A 20547-nucleotide genomic window follows, 5' to 3' on the forward strand; every position below is an offset into this window, starting at 1 on the left:
CCTTTTAATGAATTCTTTAAGTGATAATCATCTGCGTCTTCTATTACGACATGACATATAATGAGATGACTTAAATTTCAACCATCCGAAAGAAGGAAAAATGTTGCAAAATTCATAAGCTAATTGCAGACCTTTAGAGCAATAATTTTTTCAACGCGCGATTTCGAACATGGAGGGCCAAGTAAAACTACTGCAAATTTGGTACGTGCACACCCCGAGGCCGCAGGCGAGGGAACCTGGGTTGTACAAAGACACATGTTGACATAAAACACACAAGATATACATGAGAAGCACTATCAGGAGCAAAAGGAAATTAAACCAATTGCTTCCAAGATTTTATGGTTACTCTTCGAAAACGCACATTAAGGTGTTGCTTGTGGTCGTCGGCGGTGTAGGCTTCATGTACTGAAGCTAGAAGAAGAGCTTTACAGATGTTTCTAACGGTCATTCAAGAGCAGATTAGGTCCAGATAGCGCACGGGCGACTCTGTTTACATCAAATATTGTTACTTTGCCGCGCATAAATAGCTGAACAGACGGATAGAGAAATTTTTGCCACCGCCACTTTTGAAATATCTAATCATTTCGTATATACTAAAAATAGTTCAGGTTATTCCTACGAACGACAGATTTTGTAACCATTGCACGAGCTTTACACTGTCGTTCAGTTCATTTTCCTGTGACAGCGGTGGGGAACGCGGGGGAAGAAATGTGTAAGCACAGCTTGACCAAAGTCCAAGAAACATGACAGTATAGACCAATACAAAACAGAATACAACTCTATGTACAACGAACTCTAATGTACAATGTCTTTCCGATTAAATGAACTTAAACTGGTACAAGAAAATTTGCAATTATATTCAAAGCACTATCGGGAAAATATAGAACATTATTCACGTAAGTGATATCAGTTATCCGTTTTCTTTTAGAAAAAAAAGTGACATTCAGCACTACTATGATAATAAAAGATAATGAAAAACTTTCAAGCATAACACAAATGTAAACTTTCAAGCGTAAGCAACACCAATTTCACATTCCTTACTTCTAGGAAAAACTGGCACGGTCTTATATAATGATTTCGTCGATGTTGCGTCTCGCACAGAAAATTCTGAATTCATTAGTTTCCACACTTCATTATTTCTCGGCACACATACGAGAGCACCACACACTTCACTTACAGTACAGGCGCCAGCCTTACCCCTAAAAGAAGAACGATAAAGGTTAATTAGCGCGCTTTATTTTAAGAACAATGCCCGTTGCTCACACAACGCGAATTCCGGCGAAAGGTCGGCAGCGGGTCCACGAAAATAGCCAATGAAACCCCGCAGAGAGCAAATCGGCGCGCTCCCACTATAGGCGAACAGGCATACACGCTAACACGGGCAGCAGAGGCGCTTTTCCCACGACCATGCATGGTGCTCGGCCCTCCCTAGCACGCAAACGACGTCTGCACCGCCGCTGCTGACGCAACTTCGAAGAGAACGGCGGAAAACAAGCCGCGCTCCACAGTCGAAATGGGAAACAGTTTGCCCGGTCGGCCTCTCATCCAGCCCTTCCGCAGCACTGCATTAGTTGACCACATCGCGCGAGGGAAACAGAAAGAACGGATCGATAACGAGGGGAGACGGGAGGGGGCGAGGACACGCGAGAACCGCTCCGGAGGACGAGGGAGAGGGACGAACGGAGCGAGACGAATTAAGAAACGCATCACGATGTAGACGAGGCGGGCTATTTCTGAGATCGGAACATCTCGCCTCCACGGCAGATTGGTGCGCGAAGTGTGAGCTGAGATCGACCGCCACACGGGCGAAGACGCGGTGACCGCGAGGCGCTTTGAGGTATGGACGGTGGTCTCACTGCTGGGCGAAACCTGTCCTTGTTATCCTAGCAGATTAGTTGCCGGCCATATGTGGTCGACAGTGCGGAGCAAACATTTCACCTCAACTAAGTGAAACAGAAAAATTGTGAGGACACTTTGGCCACTAAAGTGTTTGAGAGGCGAAAGCCGAGGACACTATGCCGTGTCGACTTCCGATGGATGTCACGTCACACCGTTCTCTTTACCCAAATTATACATCTTTCGGAGATCTTAAGTGATAATTACGCTTAATTACACATTTTTCCATCTAATTTGACACAAATCCGACGTTTTTCCGACCATTCTGTGACTATTTTCCCTATGCCGTGACGACTTCCGGAGGATGTGACGTCACACCGTTCCCGTGGCTATATCGATGTCCGCGCTATTTCGACGCAATTTCTGCATTTTTGCATATAATTAATTAACTAATTAATCTACTGTCATCAAACTTGGCTTCTAGGTTCATTTTTTCCTCCTCTATATCTGAAGCAACCATTGGTTTTCTTCTATCTCTTGTAGTTCCCGAGTTCAACGCGTGTGACACGCTTTGTTAATGGACGGCAGTATGAGCCATTAAAGGCTTTTGCCTTAATAAAGCTTTGAAACTATGTACAAGGCGTGTCACTTTATTCAATGCGCACTTTTAAAAAGTAAGAATGCAATAAGAGTTACAGAGCAACGTTCACGACGTTGGGTTACATGGTCAGGCGGGCACCTCGTTAAACATATCCAGAAATTATGGACAAAACCATTATTTTCAGCGGGAAGTTGTTTTTGAAAGCGCGTATTATAAGATTGCCCCAAAGCAATTAATATATCCGCAAGTCCCTGCTCGGGGTGCTTGTAGTTATCTGCTTTTTATTATCAAAAACGCACACCATTGGCTTTCTGTCACAGGCTTAGCTACTCAGTGCGAGCGCAGGACAAACTTTGAAAACAAGAATTTGCGGCGTGCCGGAAGGACATACCATTTCCATCGGTAATTTTATAACAGTGTTCTACAGTATTCCGCACCTGCCTCACAATTAAAAGAGATGTCAGAGAAAGCTGGGCTTGTTTTCGCTGTGAATTTGAATTGACTGATTATTGTATATACTCCAGTTAATCCTGTATTAATTTTTCATAGTTATAAGTATTAAATAAAGTGAAACGCCCTCTCCAATGAGACACTCAAAACACTGTTCTCGCCACGCGGCATACTTTTTGTGCACAAAACATCGACTGTTTTATTCGTCTCCTTACCGCAGCGGTCACCTAGTGGTGCGAGCATCCGTCTGATGTGCGGGGTCGATCCCCAGTGCCGCCGGGTAGCCGCCGGTGATACAATGGGCACGAGCTTTCCTCTGGTCTCGTGCTCAGATTATTTAGGGTGAAGTGGTTGGGAAAATGGGTCTCTGACCCCACCTTGAGCAAACGAAAATACCTTGCGCCATGGCGCTCTTTGGCCACATATTGCCTTGCGCCACAAAAATCCGTCATCATTGTACGTCTCGTTATGTGTGCGACGTTGGTGTCGTTAGTCGTGCTTGAGCGTTACCTGTACCTACTTCGAGTTTCCCTTCTGCCTACCTTTCACTCGGTTTAAACAAACAAGCCCAACAGCAGTCCTCCTTTTGAGTTTAATGAGAGAGTCGAGTTTTGAACAGCCTGCAGCTATACGGATGCGCTTATGCGAATCCGCAAGTTTGGGATTACATGTAGGATTAATCGCAATCAATTCTGATGAAATTATTTCTCAACGACCATTGAATTAGCAAGTCGTAGTCAGTGAGAACAGCTTGCTTCGAATTTTGCAAGGTTTAGCAGGTAACAAACTTGTCTAGCTAGTTTCACAATTCAAACTCAAGAAAACTGACAGAGAAAAATTCACATAAAAAGCCAGATTTATGAGTCACTCTCCCACTAGAACAGTTGTCGAATTACAATTAATAAATCGTCAGGATTGGAAGAACATCTTCAGAGTCTACACAAAGCAAAAATCATAGCCAGTGAATCAAGCAGCCAACCATGCTTGCCGGAAAAAGAAGAAAACACATCTCGGGGTTTTTCTCTCCATGAGAACGATTATGTTATAACGATAGCGTTGCGCCATGATCCGGGCCATGAAGCAGGCCCCCAAGTCAGGCCTATGAGTCATACCTATGAGGCAGACCATTGACAAGGCCCCAAGTCAGACCAGTAGCCATGCAATGGACCAAACCTCGAAGCCAGACTCATGAGCCACGACGTCGACTGTAGGCCCACGATCGAGACCCATGAGCCACGCTGTAGGCAAGAACTACAAGCCAGGTCCATGAGCCTGGCCATGGTCCGAACCCACAAGCCAGACCCTTTGGCACGCCATGGATCAGGACGACGAGGGTCAGGTTACAATGCAGCTAAACATATGCCAAACATCACAGAGCATCCACCCAATACTGGACTTGTGTTGGCAAAGACAGGTTCTACAAAGAGCCAATCTTTGCCAACACATTTCTAATATTGGGCCGATGCCCTGTGCTGCTAGGGTGGGACCAACTTCGAGAGTGCTTACTCACTCGCCTGAGCAACGTTCTTATAGAGCCCGGTAGGTGACCTGAAAGTTTTTGGTTCCAACATAATATTACAGCGATGTCGATTACCCCGGAAAAAGACCCTCATTAGAACTACTGGTGAAATTATAAAAAAAAGGGGGGGGGGGGGTGTTTACAGTCACAGTTCTTCGGGAAGTCAAGTTGAGCGGGAAATGGCAGTCATAATTTAGTTTTTCTGAGTAACATGCAGGATTCAAACTGTGAAACATAACGTGCAGCTTCAGCGATATCGGTTAACTGACCATGATGAGAATTCATTGAGGTAGCATCAAAAACAAAAACTCAAAGGCTACGCCAATACCAGTGCCCGAGGCTTCCTGAGAGAAACACTTAACGAAACAGGTTACACAAATGCGATAAGACAATGGAAATGAACTAGCGCGTGCATTAATAAATTCAAATGCAAACAACACTCACTGCTATTAACGACGAGAGGACGAGAAAATGTGTCTCCACCGGCACCGGCCGAGCGATCTCGCGTCTTCGGCAGCGAAGACGACGCACGTACCCCGACGGTCGCCACCAAACTGACCATAAACCCGAGTCACAGGAAGCACTCGTCGATACTGAGCCGATACGGCCATTAAGCTTCCCATGTGTCATCTGTATATCACCGTCAGAATGACGAGACCCACAAAGACAACGAGCGACACATTCGCCCCGTCAGCACGTCCCGAGCGCGAAATGTCACGGGAGGATGGAAGAACGTAAGAAAAACAGGCGTTTGTGAGCCGGCGGGGAAAAAAAAAAAAGGATTTTTGTGGACCCGCCGGCGAACGCGAATACCACTCCGCAAAAATGCTTTGAAGAACCCCTGGTGTCAGCCAGCGCCTACGTCTTCATCGTGTCTAGACGTCAGCCGCCAGTGAAGACGTGAACAGCGTCAAGGCAAAGAAACGGAAAGAAAGTGGTGAAAGACGAGCACAGATCTGCGTAGTCACTGTCGACGTCGACGAGGATCTTTGAGCGCCCGATACAGCAGTCTCGCCTCCTCTCTCACCCTCCTCCCCTCCGCCATCCAGCGAGCCTCCCACGCCTGGGGGGTATCAGGTCCCTTCCGCAGGCAGTCAGGAAAGGCCGTCGCGGCGACGAAAATGTCAAGTGTGAAAGGTGGTGCGCCTGATAGCCTTACTTCCCACTCGCTGGTGTGGGCGGCCGCCGCCAGGGGTTCATCGATGTCCCGCTCTCTCTCTCTCTCTCTCTCCCTCACGTCCTCCTCTCCGCGAGGGCTCCCTAATGCGGGGACAGACTGAGCGTTGAACTTTGCCTGCCACGGGAAGCAGAAGAAGCTGTTTTGCTAAAGTGTATATCTCGTAGAATACCCGCCGGCGAATCTCTGGATCACGCCGCACACAGTGACTGATTTTCCTTTCAGTTCAGCAGGTAGGCGGCATTGAAAGTATGCTGTGTCGGAATACATCACCTGCATCTTAACCCAGTCCGCACATATGAATACATTCACAAGCATATGAAAGGTCGCCTCTGAAACCTGTTTAACGAGCCATTTCACCCTATCTTTTCTTTTTAATGAAGCGAATAGGGCAGGCGTGTAACGGATCTTCATTCAAGCTGCAAACAGACTAGAAATGAATCTAAGCTCAGATATCTTTATGTTTGGCAGACGAAAAATGCGATCGTTGCAAACCCATCTCCCCGAGGCTCCCTGAAAAGGTTGGCAGGGGGCTTAAGCGCCAAAGTGTCAGCGTAGGTGACCCGTCATACCAGCTTCTCAGCTAAACTTTAATACTTCATCGCGAATTCTGCCCACCTGCTTCATGCAAACAGCGTAACGTGTTTTTACACGACAGCGTTAAAGGTCGCATTCGGCAGGAAACCCCGCGTCGGTGTCGGCTTGACTGGAAAATGCCGATTGGTCGAGATGGTAGTGACGTAGGCGAGCAGTTTCGCGGAAAACAAAAAAAAAGTGGTCAAGCGGAATCGAACTGTTATCCGTTGAGTTGGGAGTCGGGCATGCGACCTCTACACCACCCATTCTTTTTTTTTCTTTCGTGAGAACGTTCGTTCAGTGGAATAAATGGAGACCTTGTATGAGAACCTCACACAACACAGTAGGCGAATCGCATTACATGAACACTTAGCTAATTAGGGTCACTTATTAGCGTCATCAATTATCATGGACGATGATGTGTAATTAAGCAGTATGTGATGGTAACAAGCGTGTCTATATCTGCGAAGGTGTGCTCCAGGGGACCCTCAAGGGACCGTAGAGATTCTTTAACTCTGTGGTGTCACATTCATAAGGTGAGCACAGGTGTCTCCTAGGTTTTTAAAGTTCACGGAGACAACTATGTGAAAGCGTCCTTTTTTTAAGATGCCGACTATTTTGTTACATTTGTTTCATATTTTCCTTTCCTTTACCCAAGTTAAGCAAGCTTGCTGCGAATTTGCTGCACGTATAACTTCTAAAATAATTCCGGAGAGCACTCCAGGCAATAACCGCGTCCAAAAAGTATGTCTCTGGATGGGGCTGTGCGACCTACATATCCCCACCATTGTCTTTGGGATTTGTGCCTTGTAGAACTATCGAAGCAGCCTTGGCCCAAGTGACCTACATCGCTCTGACTGAATTCAACGTCTACTTTCACGCATGCGCACGCAACAGACACAAGCACTGTGAATCTGTGATGACGTGCAAAGCATCCTGTGGGGATACCTCTAGCACATTTAAAAGGCAAGCTTACAGTTGGTTTGCTGAAAGAGATCTTTGGCATCTCTTGCATTGCCATCTTACCGACTGCGTACTGCGACTAGTGCGGTTACAAAATTCAAGAACAATTTTTGACTGGATCTCGATCGCGTACCTCGTAATGAAAGGATCGAGTCTAACACATTTCTTGTTATTAATAATGTGTTGGTTCGCGTAATCTCTACGGATAAATTTCCAAAATTCTTTCCAGTTCTCCTAATCCTTTTTCGTTTGTTTACTGACATATTTTATTTTATTATCACTCGCAGCGATGTGTGGCAGATCTTGGTGACAACGGGTCGTTTATTTTCATGAGCCAGTGAGAAAGAACAGTTAAATTGTCCCATCTCCGTGTACAATGTGCTCACACAAGTTTAATGTCTTGCTAAATTAACAACGGGAAGGAATGGGGAGAGAATTTGATTTATGCTGTGAAAAGTGACTGAGCGTCGACATTCATTTCTCTAGGTTATGCGTGTGGCTTAGCAGCCTGACGACCAACCGTCTGAAGCAAACTACAAATTATCAGTATGGAAACACTACACTTAAATTTTCTCGCCTGTGTAGACACATGGGCAATAAAAGCGGCTGTTTAATCAAAACTTCAAACGAAGGTTTTAAACCCGATATCCAAACTGACGTACGTCTTTTTCCTCAACATGTGCCACTTTGTATACTCCATTCATTTAGCTGCTTTTTTTTTTGTTTTACAGCCCTCTCAGAGCGTCATCCTCGCTCATTCCTCACACGCCAGGCACTGAGAATTGTCGGGTTTTGTCAACATAGATGTATGTAGTTATTAACACACATGCATATGTATGTACACATATGTAAGTATACATATGTAATTGTTCCGTACGAATATCCTTATTGCCTCTTTAAAGAATGAGTGTGCCGTTGAAACACTGACACAATAAAAGCCCACGGGTTTTTTGTGAAGCAGCTTTCAAATAGAAAGCAACCACCAACTACGAACATTTAAAAGAGCGGTGTATGTTATAGGGTGTGAATTCGCATTTCAGCGCCTGTTTAACGGACATCTTTAGACAGTACTTGTTTCATGTGAGCAACAAACTGCCATATTCGAGCTTTATCATTTAAGCGTTCAAACATTCGTACGACCACAGTCGTACCTATAGAAACAGAAAAAAAGAATGATGTCAAGGAAACAGAATTTTGGTTTTGAGGAAGCTCGCTATTGTGGCTTAGTTACGAAGGTGTTCGGCGCTCGCACAAATTTATGCAGGTACTGTTCCCCACCCGGACAAATTCTCGCAAAAAGTGTGTGCATATACTTCAGTGTCACCCAAGCAGCCTTGGAAGCAACAGCTACGGACGTCAAAAAACGTTTTGTGATGAACACCAATTATTTACATGGTAAACAAGTTCAGTCATCTTGCCTTCCCCTATCCCTCTATATGCTATGGCAGCTTTGTGTGTTCTTATCTTGCTGAATGTAATAACCACTGATGATGACAGCACGCGAATATGTCTTATAGGTTTAACGATAATAAGCTTTTATTCCAAAAACTGCCAAGGCTTGCAAACGCGCAGAAATTTGACAAGCTTTACTTATTCCAATGTTAATGAGATTACGTACAGTAACTGCTATCTGTTCTGCGCAAAACGTTTTCTGCGGGCATAATGTGAGCAGCGAAGGACATTGACCCTGATTAGTAGCGATTTTGGTTTGGCGCGAGAGGAAAAGATTTCGCGGCAAAACCAACACTTTCCTCCGGAACTACTCAAATCGGCGAATGAAAGCTAAAGTGAACTCGCAAGGTCTCGGCAAGGGAATAATTAAGACACACAAGATGAAAATATTTCTGCAATACAGTTACAATATTTTCTTCTAGACAGAAAAAAATATATGCGCTCGAATAAGTGATTCTAATGCAACAACATTCCCAGAGATTCGGAAAATTTGGCCGCCGCCAGACGCGCCGGAGAGGTGAGCAGAAAGTCAGAAAGCACCCACACAACCACGCACACCCTTAGGCCTGTGAACCTTAAAGGGCGCGCGGGTGCCTTAAAGGTGTTTACCTACTCACTGCACCTTTTAACAAAAAGGCACAAATGGTAAGAGTGCGGGAAAGGAAGAGTAAATAACGACGAGCGAATCTCTCAGCAGTATACACAGGTCAGACCCTTCAATGAACATGAAGAGAAATTTCGGTGTAAAAAATACTTGAAAGGTGCGAATTAATATTTTGTTCCGCGCACACGCACGCACGCACGCACGCACGCGCACACACACACACACACCACACACACACACACACCACACACCACACACACACACCACATACACATACACACACACATACACACACACACGCGCGCGCGCGCGAGGTTCGATCAGAGATGGGCAGCATTCTACTGGGACAACAACATGCTCCTGCTTTTCCTCTCATTAAAATTCCTTTCTCTCTATCTTTCTCTAACATGTTTTGTGGCACCCATTCGCAATGTGCTCACTAGTAGTCGCGAAGTTCTACGGAATCCCTATATGCCTGTCTTCTCAGATGCGTTGAAGGTGAAGGTGCTCACACAATATGCGACATTTTTTTCCTGTGGCAACGAGTGAATAATCCAAAGGAAGTGTTTGAAAATAGCAAGTATTAATAAAAGTACGAACAGCAGTTTCAAGCAATGTACCATTTTCCCTAACCGGCATGTATGTATGTATGTATGCATGTATGTATGTATGTATGTATGTATGTATGTATGTATGTATGTATGTATGTATGTATGTATGTATGTATGTATGTATGTATGTATGTATGTATGTATGTATGTATGCATGTATGTATGTATGTATGTATGTATGTATGTATGTATGTATGTATGTATGTATGTATGTGTGTTTTTATGTATGTATGTATTTATGTATGTATGTATGTATGTATGTATGTATGTATGTATGTATGTATGTATGTATGTATGTATGTATGTATGTATGTATGTATGTATGTATGTATGTATGTATGTGTGTGTGTATGCATGTATGTATGTATGCACGCATTTACGTATGTATGTATGTACGCATGTATGTATGTGTGCGAACGTGTGTGTGTGCACGTACGCGCATACATGTGTACGTATGTATGTAATTTATTCATAAGAAAGCGAAAAAGCGTCCATCAGGAGTCCCCAAATGCCGACGCACTCGCCACAGACCTGTACGGCTTTGTATATGTTTAAGCATGACCAAAATAACTTGTTAAATTTTTCCGACTTCAAAAAAATACGAACAGGTCCGCAGTATATAATACTGAAGACACGAAGAACAGCGCTACGCTAGCGACACCGACGGTGAGTTCAGCTTACTTTCTCTACTAACGACTGTTATCTTTATGTCGAGCGTACGAACTCAGGAGGCTGGCGATCAAGTGCTCATAGGAAATATTTTAAAAATGCGCAAAAACACGCGGACGTGGAGTCATTTCAAATGGAATTACAAGAAAAGAAGAAAGAATGAACCTAATATATATGTTTCTGCGCACCTCGCCAAATATTCGCAGTTTGTGTGTTTCTTGCGTTTATTTTTTTTCCTACACTGGCCTAAATTCGTGCGCCCGTCCCTGCACAATGAACGCGCGGCAACTGCGCAGAGACGAAAGGCTCTTTGTCGCTGCTGTAAAGAGCACCAATGCTAGTGCCTTAAAAAAAAAAATAGAAGGAAAAGAACTTACAGGCATACAAGAAAGCAACCAGCATACCCGGAAAACATTCGCGCGTGCAATGTGCGTGCTGTAACAAACGCGTCGTCCATCAGCGGTGACGGTGGGAGAGAGCGAAGAGAAGAGAGAGAGGAAGCGTGGAATGAACAAAGGAATGAAAGAAGGGAGTAAGGAAAGGACAGAACGTTAGAAAAAAAAAGCAAACAAGAACAAGGCTGTTTTCGAGCCACTTGTGTGGGAGCCAATCGTTAATTTATTGCTTCAACCTTTACCTGACTTCTTTTTCATTTTGTTTTATTATTATTGTCTTCTTTTGCTTACGCACGACTGGCGCTTTGCTGTGTTCGCAAGCTTATGTGTGCGTGAACACGCGCGTTCTGTGTCTAGGAACTTTTTTTTATTAGAGAAGCAAGAGGGGAAAACAAAAAGGTAGGCCCCAACCTGGTAATAACCTTCAATCTGCGCTTCTCACTTTTTCAGTTTTTTTTCTTGTTTCGCATTCCTGTAAAAAAAAAAAACACACACACACACACACACAAAGAAGCGCAGCAAAGTCTGTAACGAGCATCTCAATGACCGAACGCTGGCTTCGTGAGGAAGGCTTTTATGATTATTTTCTGGTTTTTTTGTTCCCACCTGTGCTATCATTCCACGCCTTAAACCTCCAGCCCGTAAAAAAGCGCCTTTGTTCAGTGCAGTTTGTGGCCTGAAGGAAAACTAGATACTAAACCCGCACCCTGGCTCTTTTTTCTGCCTGGGCTTTCAAAAACGGAATATAACTAATCTTATCTAAGACTTATGGTTAAGGGCAAGGTGAGGCAGCATTTTCGAACTCCAATTCTGCTTCTTTAAAAGCATCTCTCTGTTCCAAGAAGAACAAGATGAAATAATGAGCAGGACTTTCACATGCTGCCAAAGCAACGCCGACACTGACTCTCATCGCATTCATTCCCTGCGAATAACTTGTGACAGCGTCGCAGATGTTTACAGCAAGTGCCAGCCCACAGTATAAATAAATGTGCTATTCCAACGAACGCCATACGAATGGGCATCGAAACCTACATAGAAACGTCCAGAAATGTCTCAGCAACCGCCGTCAGACCGTTCCCTCGCATTTCTTTTCCTACATGAAGTTAGTGCTTGGCGAATGACAAATTACATTGGACTTTCTTGCAGATTTGCTCGAGGCCCTTCGTATAATTGCTGCGGGATGCTTTCATTCACGATATGACGGAAACGTTTCTCTTCTGTGACACTTCTGACTCAGCCAATAATGAGGAAATAATAATGGCCGGAACCTGTTTTCTTACTACTTCCATTTTACATCCCCCCCCCCCCCCCCCCCCCACACACACACACAAAAGAAATCTTCCATGATGATGCTACAGCCGACTGTGCTGCAGGCGAAACTGCCCGAACCTGTTATGTTGGATTTGACAACCCTGTTTTTAGTTTTCCCTTACAAAAAAGTTTTAGACAGTCTATAGAGTGTCTATAGACTTCTGTCTATAGACAAAAGTCTATAGGCAATACAAATCCCATGTTAGGAGTAGAAGTCCCCAAGTCGTTCCCAAGCTGCAGCCATCATTGCGTCAAGGCCGTCTCCGGGAAGAACGTTAGGACTGCGGCATAGTTCATATACATAGCAAAGTGACGTTTGTGCGAACTTATTATTCAGACCGTTTTTTAAAAATCAAGGTGCATTGTCTCTAACCCTATTAGAAATGCCTAAAATCAGCTTTTCTTTCTTCCTCTCTTTCTTTCTTTCTTTCTTTCTTTCTTTCTTTCTTTCTTTCTTTCTTTCTTTCTTTCTTTCTTTCTTTCTTTCTTTCTTTCTTTCTTTCTTTCTTTCTTTCTTTCTTTCTTTCTTTCTTTCTTTCTTTCAATACTGACAAAACAATACTGATGTGAAGAGTTGGGAAAGAGAGGGGAGGGGCGGTAATGTGGCGGTGTAGTTTGTTGAAGGTAAAATTATTGAAATGATATAGCATATCAAAGAGGCGCGCGATATATGCGCGGTTTTTCTCCTCGTAACTTCAGGTGTACAGGCAAGCGAACGATAAACCAATCACACCAACGCCAATAACATCGCTTGCTGCAACCATTTCACGCGAACGGTTGTTTTTTCGCTATTTGTGCAGTTGCAAAGCTGAGCGGGTGGTTCTCAAAAGTAACAGTTTTGTAAGAACATTTTTTTCTTTGCCGCGTCAAGTTTCGCAAAGCCGAGGGTTTCACTAAATCTGTCTTAATATACCGATGTGATATATATTCACGGACCATGATTGGTTGGTATCGGTTCATAATTCTGAGTGTAGTTTCGTTTCGAAATCAATCGCGCTGATTTAGTAACAGCGGTCTCACTGCGTTATTTTTCTCTGCGCTGACGTGCGATCAACAACCTAGCTCACCTACAACCTTCAATTGTGGTGAAGCCTTCCCCTGTGCTTAATGTACTACTTACAAACACGCACCATCACGTGATGATAGCGTAGACATGTCACGCACGAAAAAAATTATTAGGCAGCCACCAGACATGCTGACAATTTTGGTGCAAACTAAACGATTAACCCCGCCTCATTATGACGTCACTTACAACCACTGACATTTTAAACGTCTTTGGGAGTCTGTCGCTGACAGAACGCGCAAAACCTAGCTGACTGACAATTAAAGTGACGCTGAAACCCTCGAGTAGCACCACTGTGCCTCGCCTGGCTTCTGCGCACACTCTGATCCTGGCGTCGTTGTCTCATCTTCTCGTCATCGCGAACATGAACGTCAGGATCCTCTCGCCGTTTAAGCTTTTCCTTCTCGCTTGCATGACTTCTTCCGAAGGAAGGGGGGGGGGGGGGGGGGGGGGTCACAGGAGAACGTAACTAGATTTTAAAGCGGCGGGGACTCCAGCTTAAATGTACTTTCACATATACTATGCAGGGTTAGTGCTAGGTGGCCTTGTGATGAGATGGGCACTCTAATTTTGCCTAGAAATGCATAGCATATTAATTTTCTAAGTTAATGAATGGTGAAATACGGTCGTGGTGGACATGTATTCGCTCAAAGATAACTGCAATCAACTGAATTTAGACGCGATGCTTGTGCACAGCTGATTTAATATAACGTCTGTCCGCACCGCTAAGATCTCCGAAAGGGGAATTTTCATGGACTGACACTTTCTTTTACATACATATCAGTTGCGCAACGCACTTCGTCAACACGGGCTGTTACTACGTGATCGGAATATATCATTCATAGGTGTGTCAGATTACAACCCAGTAACAATCGTCATCAGGCACGAGAGCGCAGCTTCGGACAAGTTGAATAATTTCTTTCTCTCTCTCTCTCTTTCTCTGTATCCTTCAGAAAGTTCCAGAAGAGTTCAAGCGTCGAGAAGTGAGGCGTTAAAGAACACGTCAGAGATACTCTAGATTTCTTTTTTTTTTTTTTGAGGACGCAGCACCCGGTCTCGTCTTGCGAAGCTTAGTTTCACGTTAAACACTCTTCTCAATGGTGCAGAATAGAAGCGAAATTGGACGACCACTTGTACTGAACGAAGAATCTAGTCATGATTTTTCTGACGCAGTATTCCAACAGTGCACCCAGAAAACGTTATTGTTCAGGGATGTCAATCCGTTTGACACTATTTAGAGTGTCATCGAGCAAAAAAGGCGCTTCCGAATCAACGATGACCCTTTCACGCTAGCGAATGACCCCATGCTTGAGGCCACTGATCTAACGTTTCCCACGCTTTTATGGAGCACAGATCGGCCGAGTTTGTGCGCGCAGAAGCAACAAATAAAGCATCTTCATCCTGCGGACGTCGAACATCGAAACTCATCTTAGTTGCTGGTACGCAGGATTTCCTCATCGGAACAAAGACCGCGAGCCGTAACAAATTACTTTTTACCGCGCCTGAGCGGAACGGAAATAAACTGACACATATTCCATTGAGTCGAAGCGGAATCAGGAAATGAAGTTCTGAGTCCTGGTATGAATGCGCGTCGTTTTGCAGCGTCTCTGAAAATAGTATTAATAAAAATAACCTGAACCCGGTTACGAATTTCTTTTGCATAAGGTAAATGCTAAACCAACTCAATTTCTTTCTCTTTTTAAAACTTTTTTGACAGCTGCTTATTCAAAGCCAAACATACAGAAACGAAACGCAAGCAGACAGGAGTCAAATTTCTGTTTAACCATATTACTTCTCTGCTGCTTTTTTATTACATTTCATACTTTTATGACATTACATACAGGTTCTTTTATTTATTATTTTTACACCCTGCGTCGATGTCATGCAGGCGTTAAAGACTCTCTCCTTTGATGTTATTTGTTACTCAAGAAATTTTGCATAGAATAAAAGAAAGGTGTTCAATTGAAGTACTTAATAAACTTTTATGCTGAAGACCTTGAAGCCCACTTACAGCTTCCAGGCAGTTTTTACATGCAAATCTCCTCGGCAAGTTATTTTATCATTGCTTATAATATGCAGTACACTCCACGCTTTCGACGCATTATCCCCTCTTGGCTCGCCGAAAGATAAGCTTTTTAAGCGTTACAATAAACGTAGCAACAACAACAAGCGCCACGAGAAAGAGCGAAGCACAGTTTAAAAACGTTAGGATGCAATCAACCTCTGTGACATTTCAAGCTTGAAGATCCGGGCGCAACACTACACGACATTTGTGCTAAGTGTTGCGCAATATCTTCAAGCTTCAAAGGGCGAAGGTTAGGCGGCATCGGCTGCTAGGCGCATCGCTGTCTCTGCCGGTCGCTCTCTATACGCACTGTCGGTGAAGTAACGAACAACAAAGAGATAGAAAAACAAGGAAAAATCAAAACCAGTGAGTCAGCTTCCTCTTTGGCAGAATTTTTTCTAACAGCCTCTAATTCGAAGGATCCAAAAAAAAATGACGTTCGTGGCTTCTCCTGGTCCAATTAAGAAACTATTTAAGGTTTGAAGTTTTTAGGACTAGGTACTTCGGATTTACACAATGATACGTGTCCTCACCTCGGGATGTTGAGACAAATTATTAGGTACTGAGCTGTTCAGTGTGAAATACCCTGAACCGCGCACGCGCGGTAAACGATGCTAGGGCGTCCCCACACGCTGCATATTTGCCGAATAGACTTCGTTATCCCTTCGAACTCAGCAATTTAAGAAATCCAAACTTGGAATATTGGTAGATAGCCGAGTACAACTTTTGTATTAAGGGCCTAACGTTTTCGAGGTGCTCGTATACCCATGCACCCGAAGAAAAATTGCTCAAAAGACGGTCGCGTAAACGCAAGTAACTCTTGCCTCTCAGAAAATTAGTGAACGTTTTCCGGGTGATGCGTGAACTGCTTTGGACGCGTTGCGTAGCTACTGCTATAAGGTCGACACGAGAAGTACATCAACCAAAAAAAAAAAAAAAAGCCAAGAGGGTAATCGGTAATCGCAAAAAAAAAAAGGCAGCTTGGAAGCCTGCTTTCTGAAAACGTGTTAAGCTTGTGGAGCCTACGCTGTTCTTATGTCGTTTTCGTTTGATACACTGAAAACTTTACCAAGTGGTCAGGGAGGACCCTAGATCACTCACGTTGTCGAGAGTTACACCGCTGGTGTTTCTAAAAAATATATGTCATCGAACTACAGGCACCACTGCTTGCCTGAGTAATATACCAAATGAAAAGAACGTATTGCACTGGTTTTCTTATTTCGATATAATCAAACGTGGCATGGAGGTTAAAATAATGCGAGGCGAGCTGCGTGGATTCATCGTACATATCCTTTTTTTTTTTTACGCGAAGGGGGGGGGGGGGGGGGGGGGGGCTCTTCAAACCGAACGAAACTAAAACATGTTGAGAGCATCCGCGTTCGTCTGAGTCTCACGTTGGTCATTCCCCACTCCTTCTCTCCCCGAAGATTTACCACAGAATTTTGAAAACAACGAAAAGCTTAACGACCAGAGCCATCTATACTCAATTCGGATTCTCGCATAATGTCGGGAGCTCTCGCAAAGTCTCGGAAAACGCACAAACACTCCTCAGGCGCTCAGCCTGTCAACGGTAATCACATATAATACGACCCATCACTGAAGCCACTAATCTAACTATCAACCTATCGATTAAAAAGAAATCCCCCGAGGAAAACAACAACAAACACCAACAAGCATCTGAGCGTACTATAGACATTTTTTTCGCGTCATCTTTTATGAAGCCATAGTTCTGTCAGTGGCGAGCGTGAGTTTCGAACAGTCAATGCTACTGGTACAGATCGCACGGTGTATTTTCGAGTATGGCGACCTAATTTTAGTAGGTCACGTTGGGAACACGACGGAGAAGGCGAATAAGCAATGTACTTTTACGAGAAGGAATAAACCGTTCAAACGTGCGCACTTGTTTTTTTTTTTCCTTTCAGCCAAGAACACGATGACATTCATGGTAAATCTCAACGCCTAGTATCTGGAATTAGTTGAAACGACTTATGAGCAGTCCTTGTTGTGGTTCAAAGCTGCAAGTTAGTAGTTCTCGAGATCACTCTGTAGCTAACTGCTTACAGTGGAATAGCCGTGTTCTCGTAGGGTTCACAGCACAAGCAAAAACAAAAAAAAAACGTTCTGGTTCCTAGCAAAGTATGGCACCCATATCGTGCATGAATCTTAATGGTTCTAATTTAAATCTAAGGCGCCATTTCGAATTTGACATTAACGACTTCAAAGCCATAAGCCTGGAGTCACGACTTCATCAGGGGGCCTGCACGAAGTGATTTGCGCCACAGAGCAACAATAACAAAACCACGCGCACACTCGACGTTCACGACATCATAGACGGTAGTAAATTGCAATGCAGGGTGACAAAAAAACAAAAACAAAAGCAGGGGCGATACGCCACATCATCTGGTCAGCAGTCAGAAACTAAACTGTCCTTGCCACGGTCGTTCCCTCACAGCCCTTGAGCGCGAAAAGCTTTAAATTAGCGTGATAGATGTCATCCGCGGGTTCGCGCCGACGACGCATTATCCTTCGTTACAGGTCCTTGGCAGATTTAAAGAAGAATGGAGCAACTGAAGAAGCAGGCAAGTGAAAGTGAGCACACATTACAAGGGTCGACGACACCCCCCTCCCAAATGTTATCGCCCTTGCCCTTTGCATTGACCGACTGCCTGGAGAGGCTCAAGCTACGCTGCACACTCGCTGAGCTGGCACGAGAAGAGCAGGCAATCGTAACTGCTAAGTTCAGGGGGCCTTCAGAAACGGAAGTAGAGTAAGCGGCGTTACGAATTCGCAAGAGAAGCAGAGTTTCGGAGCAAGCTTACAGACCGTTAGGCTTAGCTACTTCCTGTGTTGAAAATGCGGTTTCGTAGAGCCGCTTCTGACATAACAGCGTACGTTTCTCTACAGAGCAGGGGTGTTTTGCACAGGGCAGCGTAAGAAGCCCTACTGAGAAAGCGCACATCACGACACCGTCTAAAACAGCACGCTCGCGTGCGCGCACACACACACAATCCTATAGCTGCGTCCGGTGTTCCGGAGGTGTGTAGGTGTCGCGCCGGTGTTTGGCTCTCCCGCGAGACGATAAGACCGCGAGCCCGGGCTCGGGCGCGGGCTTCCGACGGGCCTTCGCACACACCTCTGAGCGAAGCGACCCTCCCGAAGCCCAAACGAGATGCCGGGCAGCCTTTACGGCGATCCTGGCGCGCGCGACCGAGCGCGAAGCAGCGGAGGCCGCGAGGCCTAGCGGTTCCGGAACACGGCGCCCGTTGGTTGGTGGGGGGGCCGTGCCTGTGTCGGTGCTACTACTCACTTGAGGATCTCCTTCTCGCGGTCCTCCTCTTCCTTCTGGCGTGCCATGACCGACTCGATGATCCTGCGCTCTTCCTCGGTCAGGTGGCTCAGGTCTGGCATGGGCGGAGGCCCCGCGCTCAGGGGGGGCCCCGCTTTCGGCGCCGACGTCATAGGCCGCGCCGGCAGCACGGAGCCGAGGGGCCCCTTGGGTCCTCCGAACAGCGGGAACGAGAACAGGCTGGCAGCCGTCGGACGCACGAACCCGGCGAGGCTTCATTGGGTAGCTACGGGGCCGGCCTCGCGAGCCACAGCCGCCCGGCGCCGCAGCCGACACATAGCAGGCGAACAGCGCGCGGCCGCGTCGCGCGCGCGCGCTCTCCCCTCACGCCGCCGCCGAGCGCCCCCCGCTTAGGCCTTCTTGGCCGACGACGCGCTCACCGCACCGCGCACACATGCGGGAATCCGGGCACGGCCACCGCGAACCAGGGGAAGCACAGGCCTGCTGGGCACTGGGACAAGAGGACCGCGCACCAACGCGGGGTCCCTCCACCGCAAAAGGAACCGCCGCGCACACTCCGCGTTTTGCACCCCCGCGAGAGAGGCCACAAAAAGAAAGAAGAAAAAAGGCTCCGGCCGCGGCGACTCCGCTGCTGCTGCTGCTGCTCGGCTGCCGAGGAACAGCGGCGGCGCAGGCGGCGGTTCCTGACGTCAACGCGCCGACGCCGCGGCCAATCGACGCACCACACTTCCGGAACGTCAAGCGCGCGCGTCACTTCCGCAGCTGCTGCCGGCAGCCGTGACCGAGGGTCTCAATGGAAGCAGCCGCAGCTCGGCGACGGGCCGTGCGGACGATGCTGCTCGTTGCACGCGCGACGGTGACGGCGACGCAGCTTTTGCGGTTGTCGCCGCCACCTTGCATGCTTGGCAGGTGTTGTCTTCCTCCGTCCGCGTAAGGCATCATACAAGAAGCGCTGAGAACAACGCAGCGCCTGCGCCCCTCGCCGCCTTGTGTTTTAACGAACCAAATGCAACGCGCTGCCGAACAAGCTAACCAGCCCTGAGCCGGCCGTTAGCTTCTCTACACGGAAGAGCCACTTGGCGCTACAACCGGGCTTAATGCCTGGCGCATACCGCACCACCGAAAGGGCACTTCACCACGACATGATGTTTGTTGCGGAGAAGCAACCTTGCCGGAAAAAACTGGTGGTGGTATGAGGACGACGGGGCTCGAGGTCTGCCCGCAGCCCACCCGCATCGTAAAACGAGCGACGTTTCCTAGGCGCATCGCAGTGTTAACAAATGACATCGGCAGCCTAACGCTCAACGCGCGCTCCTTTTACGCCTAATGCGCCGAAAGTGGTTATACAGAATGCAGGGAATACAACGTATAGACAATACGAAAATGAGGGTCGGCAGCTCAATGTTCTAAAAACTTTTATGCTATGGCTCCCTGATATCATCTCGCTAGCACCTATTATCAAATACCAAATGCCTCCAAATTAGCAACAATGTTTCGTCGTCGATCGACGAAGGTTTCTCAGTGACAACTCTACACTGAGTTTCTCCACCATAGAGGGTGATGGCGTCGCTTGCGTCGTAGGACGTCGTAACTAAAAAACTCCGCGTTCATTTTCTGCTGTACCAGGTGTGGTCACCTGTATATGTGAGCTCGAGTCATATAACCCTCTTTCCAGATGCTATCATAAGGTAAGACATGGAAAAACAGTCACTGTCGCTATTTCATTCCTGAGAGGAGACAGGTCAATATATATCCTTTTCATAATTTGCGTCTAAACAAGATAACACATAAATTTTATGCGGACCTAGATTTCGAATCAGCGCTTACACCAACAGTTTGTTCAAAAAATTACCACTTAACTACATGTCAAAAAGAATTGAGCGGGCGTTCGCCTAACGTGTGACAGCTTCGGCGTGGAAACAAAAATGTGACAGATGAATGCCGTCCG

The 20547-nt window shown here is 46.0% G+C and overlaps 1 protein-coding gene across 4 annotated transcripts in view; it reads right to left on the reverse strand.

Annotated features, from left to right (window-relative positions):
- Rim (Rab3 interacting molecule) overlaps window positions 1-19228 on the reverse strand; it is a 135248-nt gene extending 116020 nt beyond the window's left edge. For all 4 annotated transcript variants that reach the window (XM_089564267.1, XM_089564261.1, XM_089564280.1 and 1 more), the window contains exon 1: window positions 18600-19228. In XM_089564267.1, coding sequence (XP_089420393.1) covers window positions 18600-18751 — 152 coding nt within the window. In that variant the 5' untranslated portion in view covers window positions 18752-19228. The remainder of the gene's footprint in view (window positions 1-18599) is intronic.
- Window positions 19229-20547: the final 1319 nt, after the last annotated feature.

This window comes from Amblyomma mixtum, chromosome 1, assembly GCF_055824585.1.
Source record: "Amblyomma mixtum isolate Tamu chromosome 1, ASM5582458v1, whole genome shotgun sequence".
Classification (NCBI taxonomy): Eukaryota; Metazoa; Arthropoda; class Arachnida; order Ixodida; family Ixodidae; genus Amblyomma; species Amblyomma mixtum.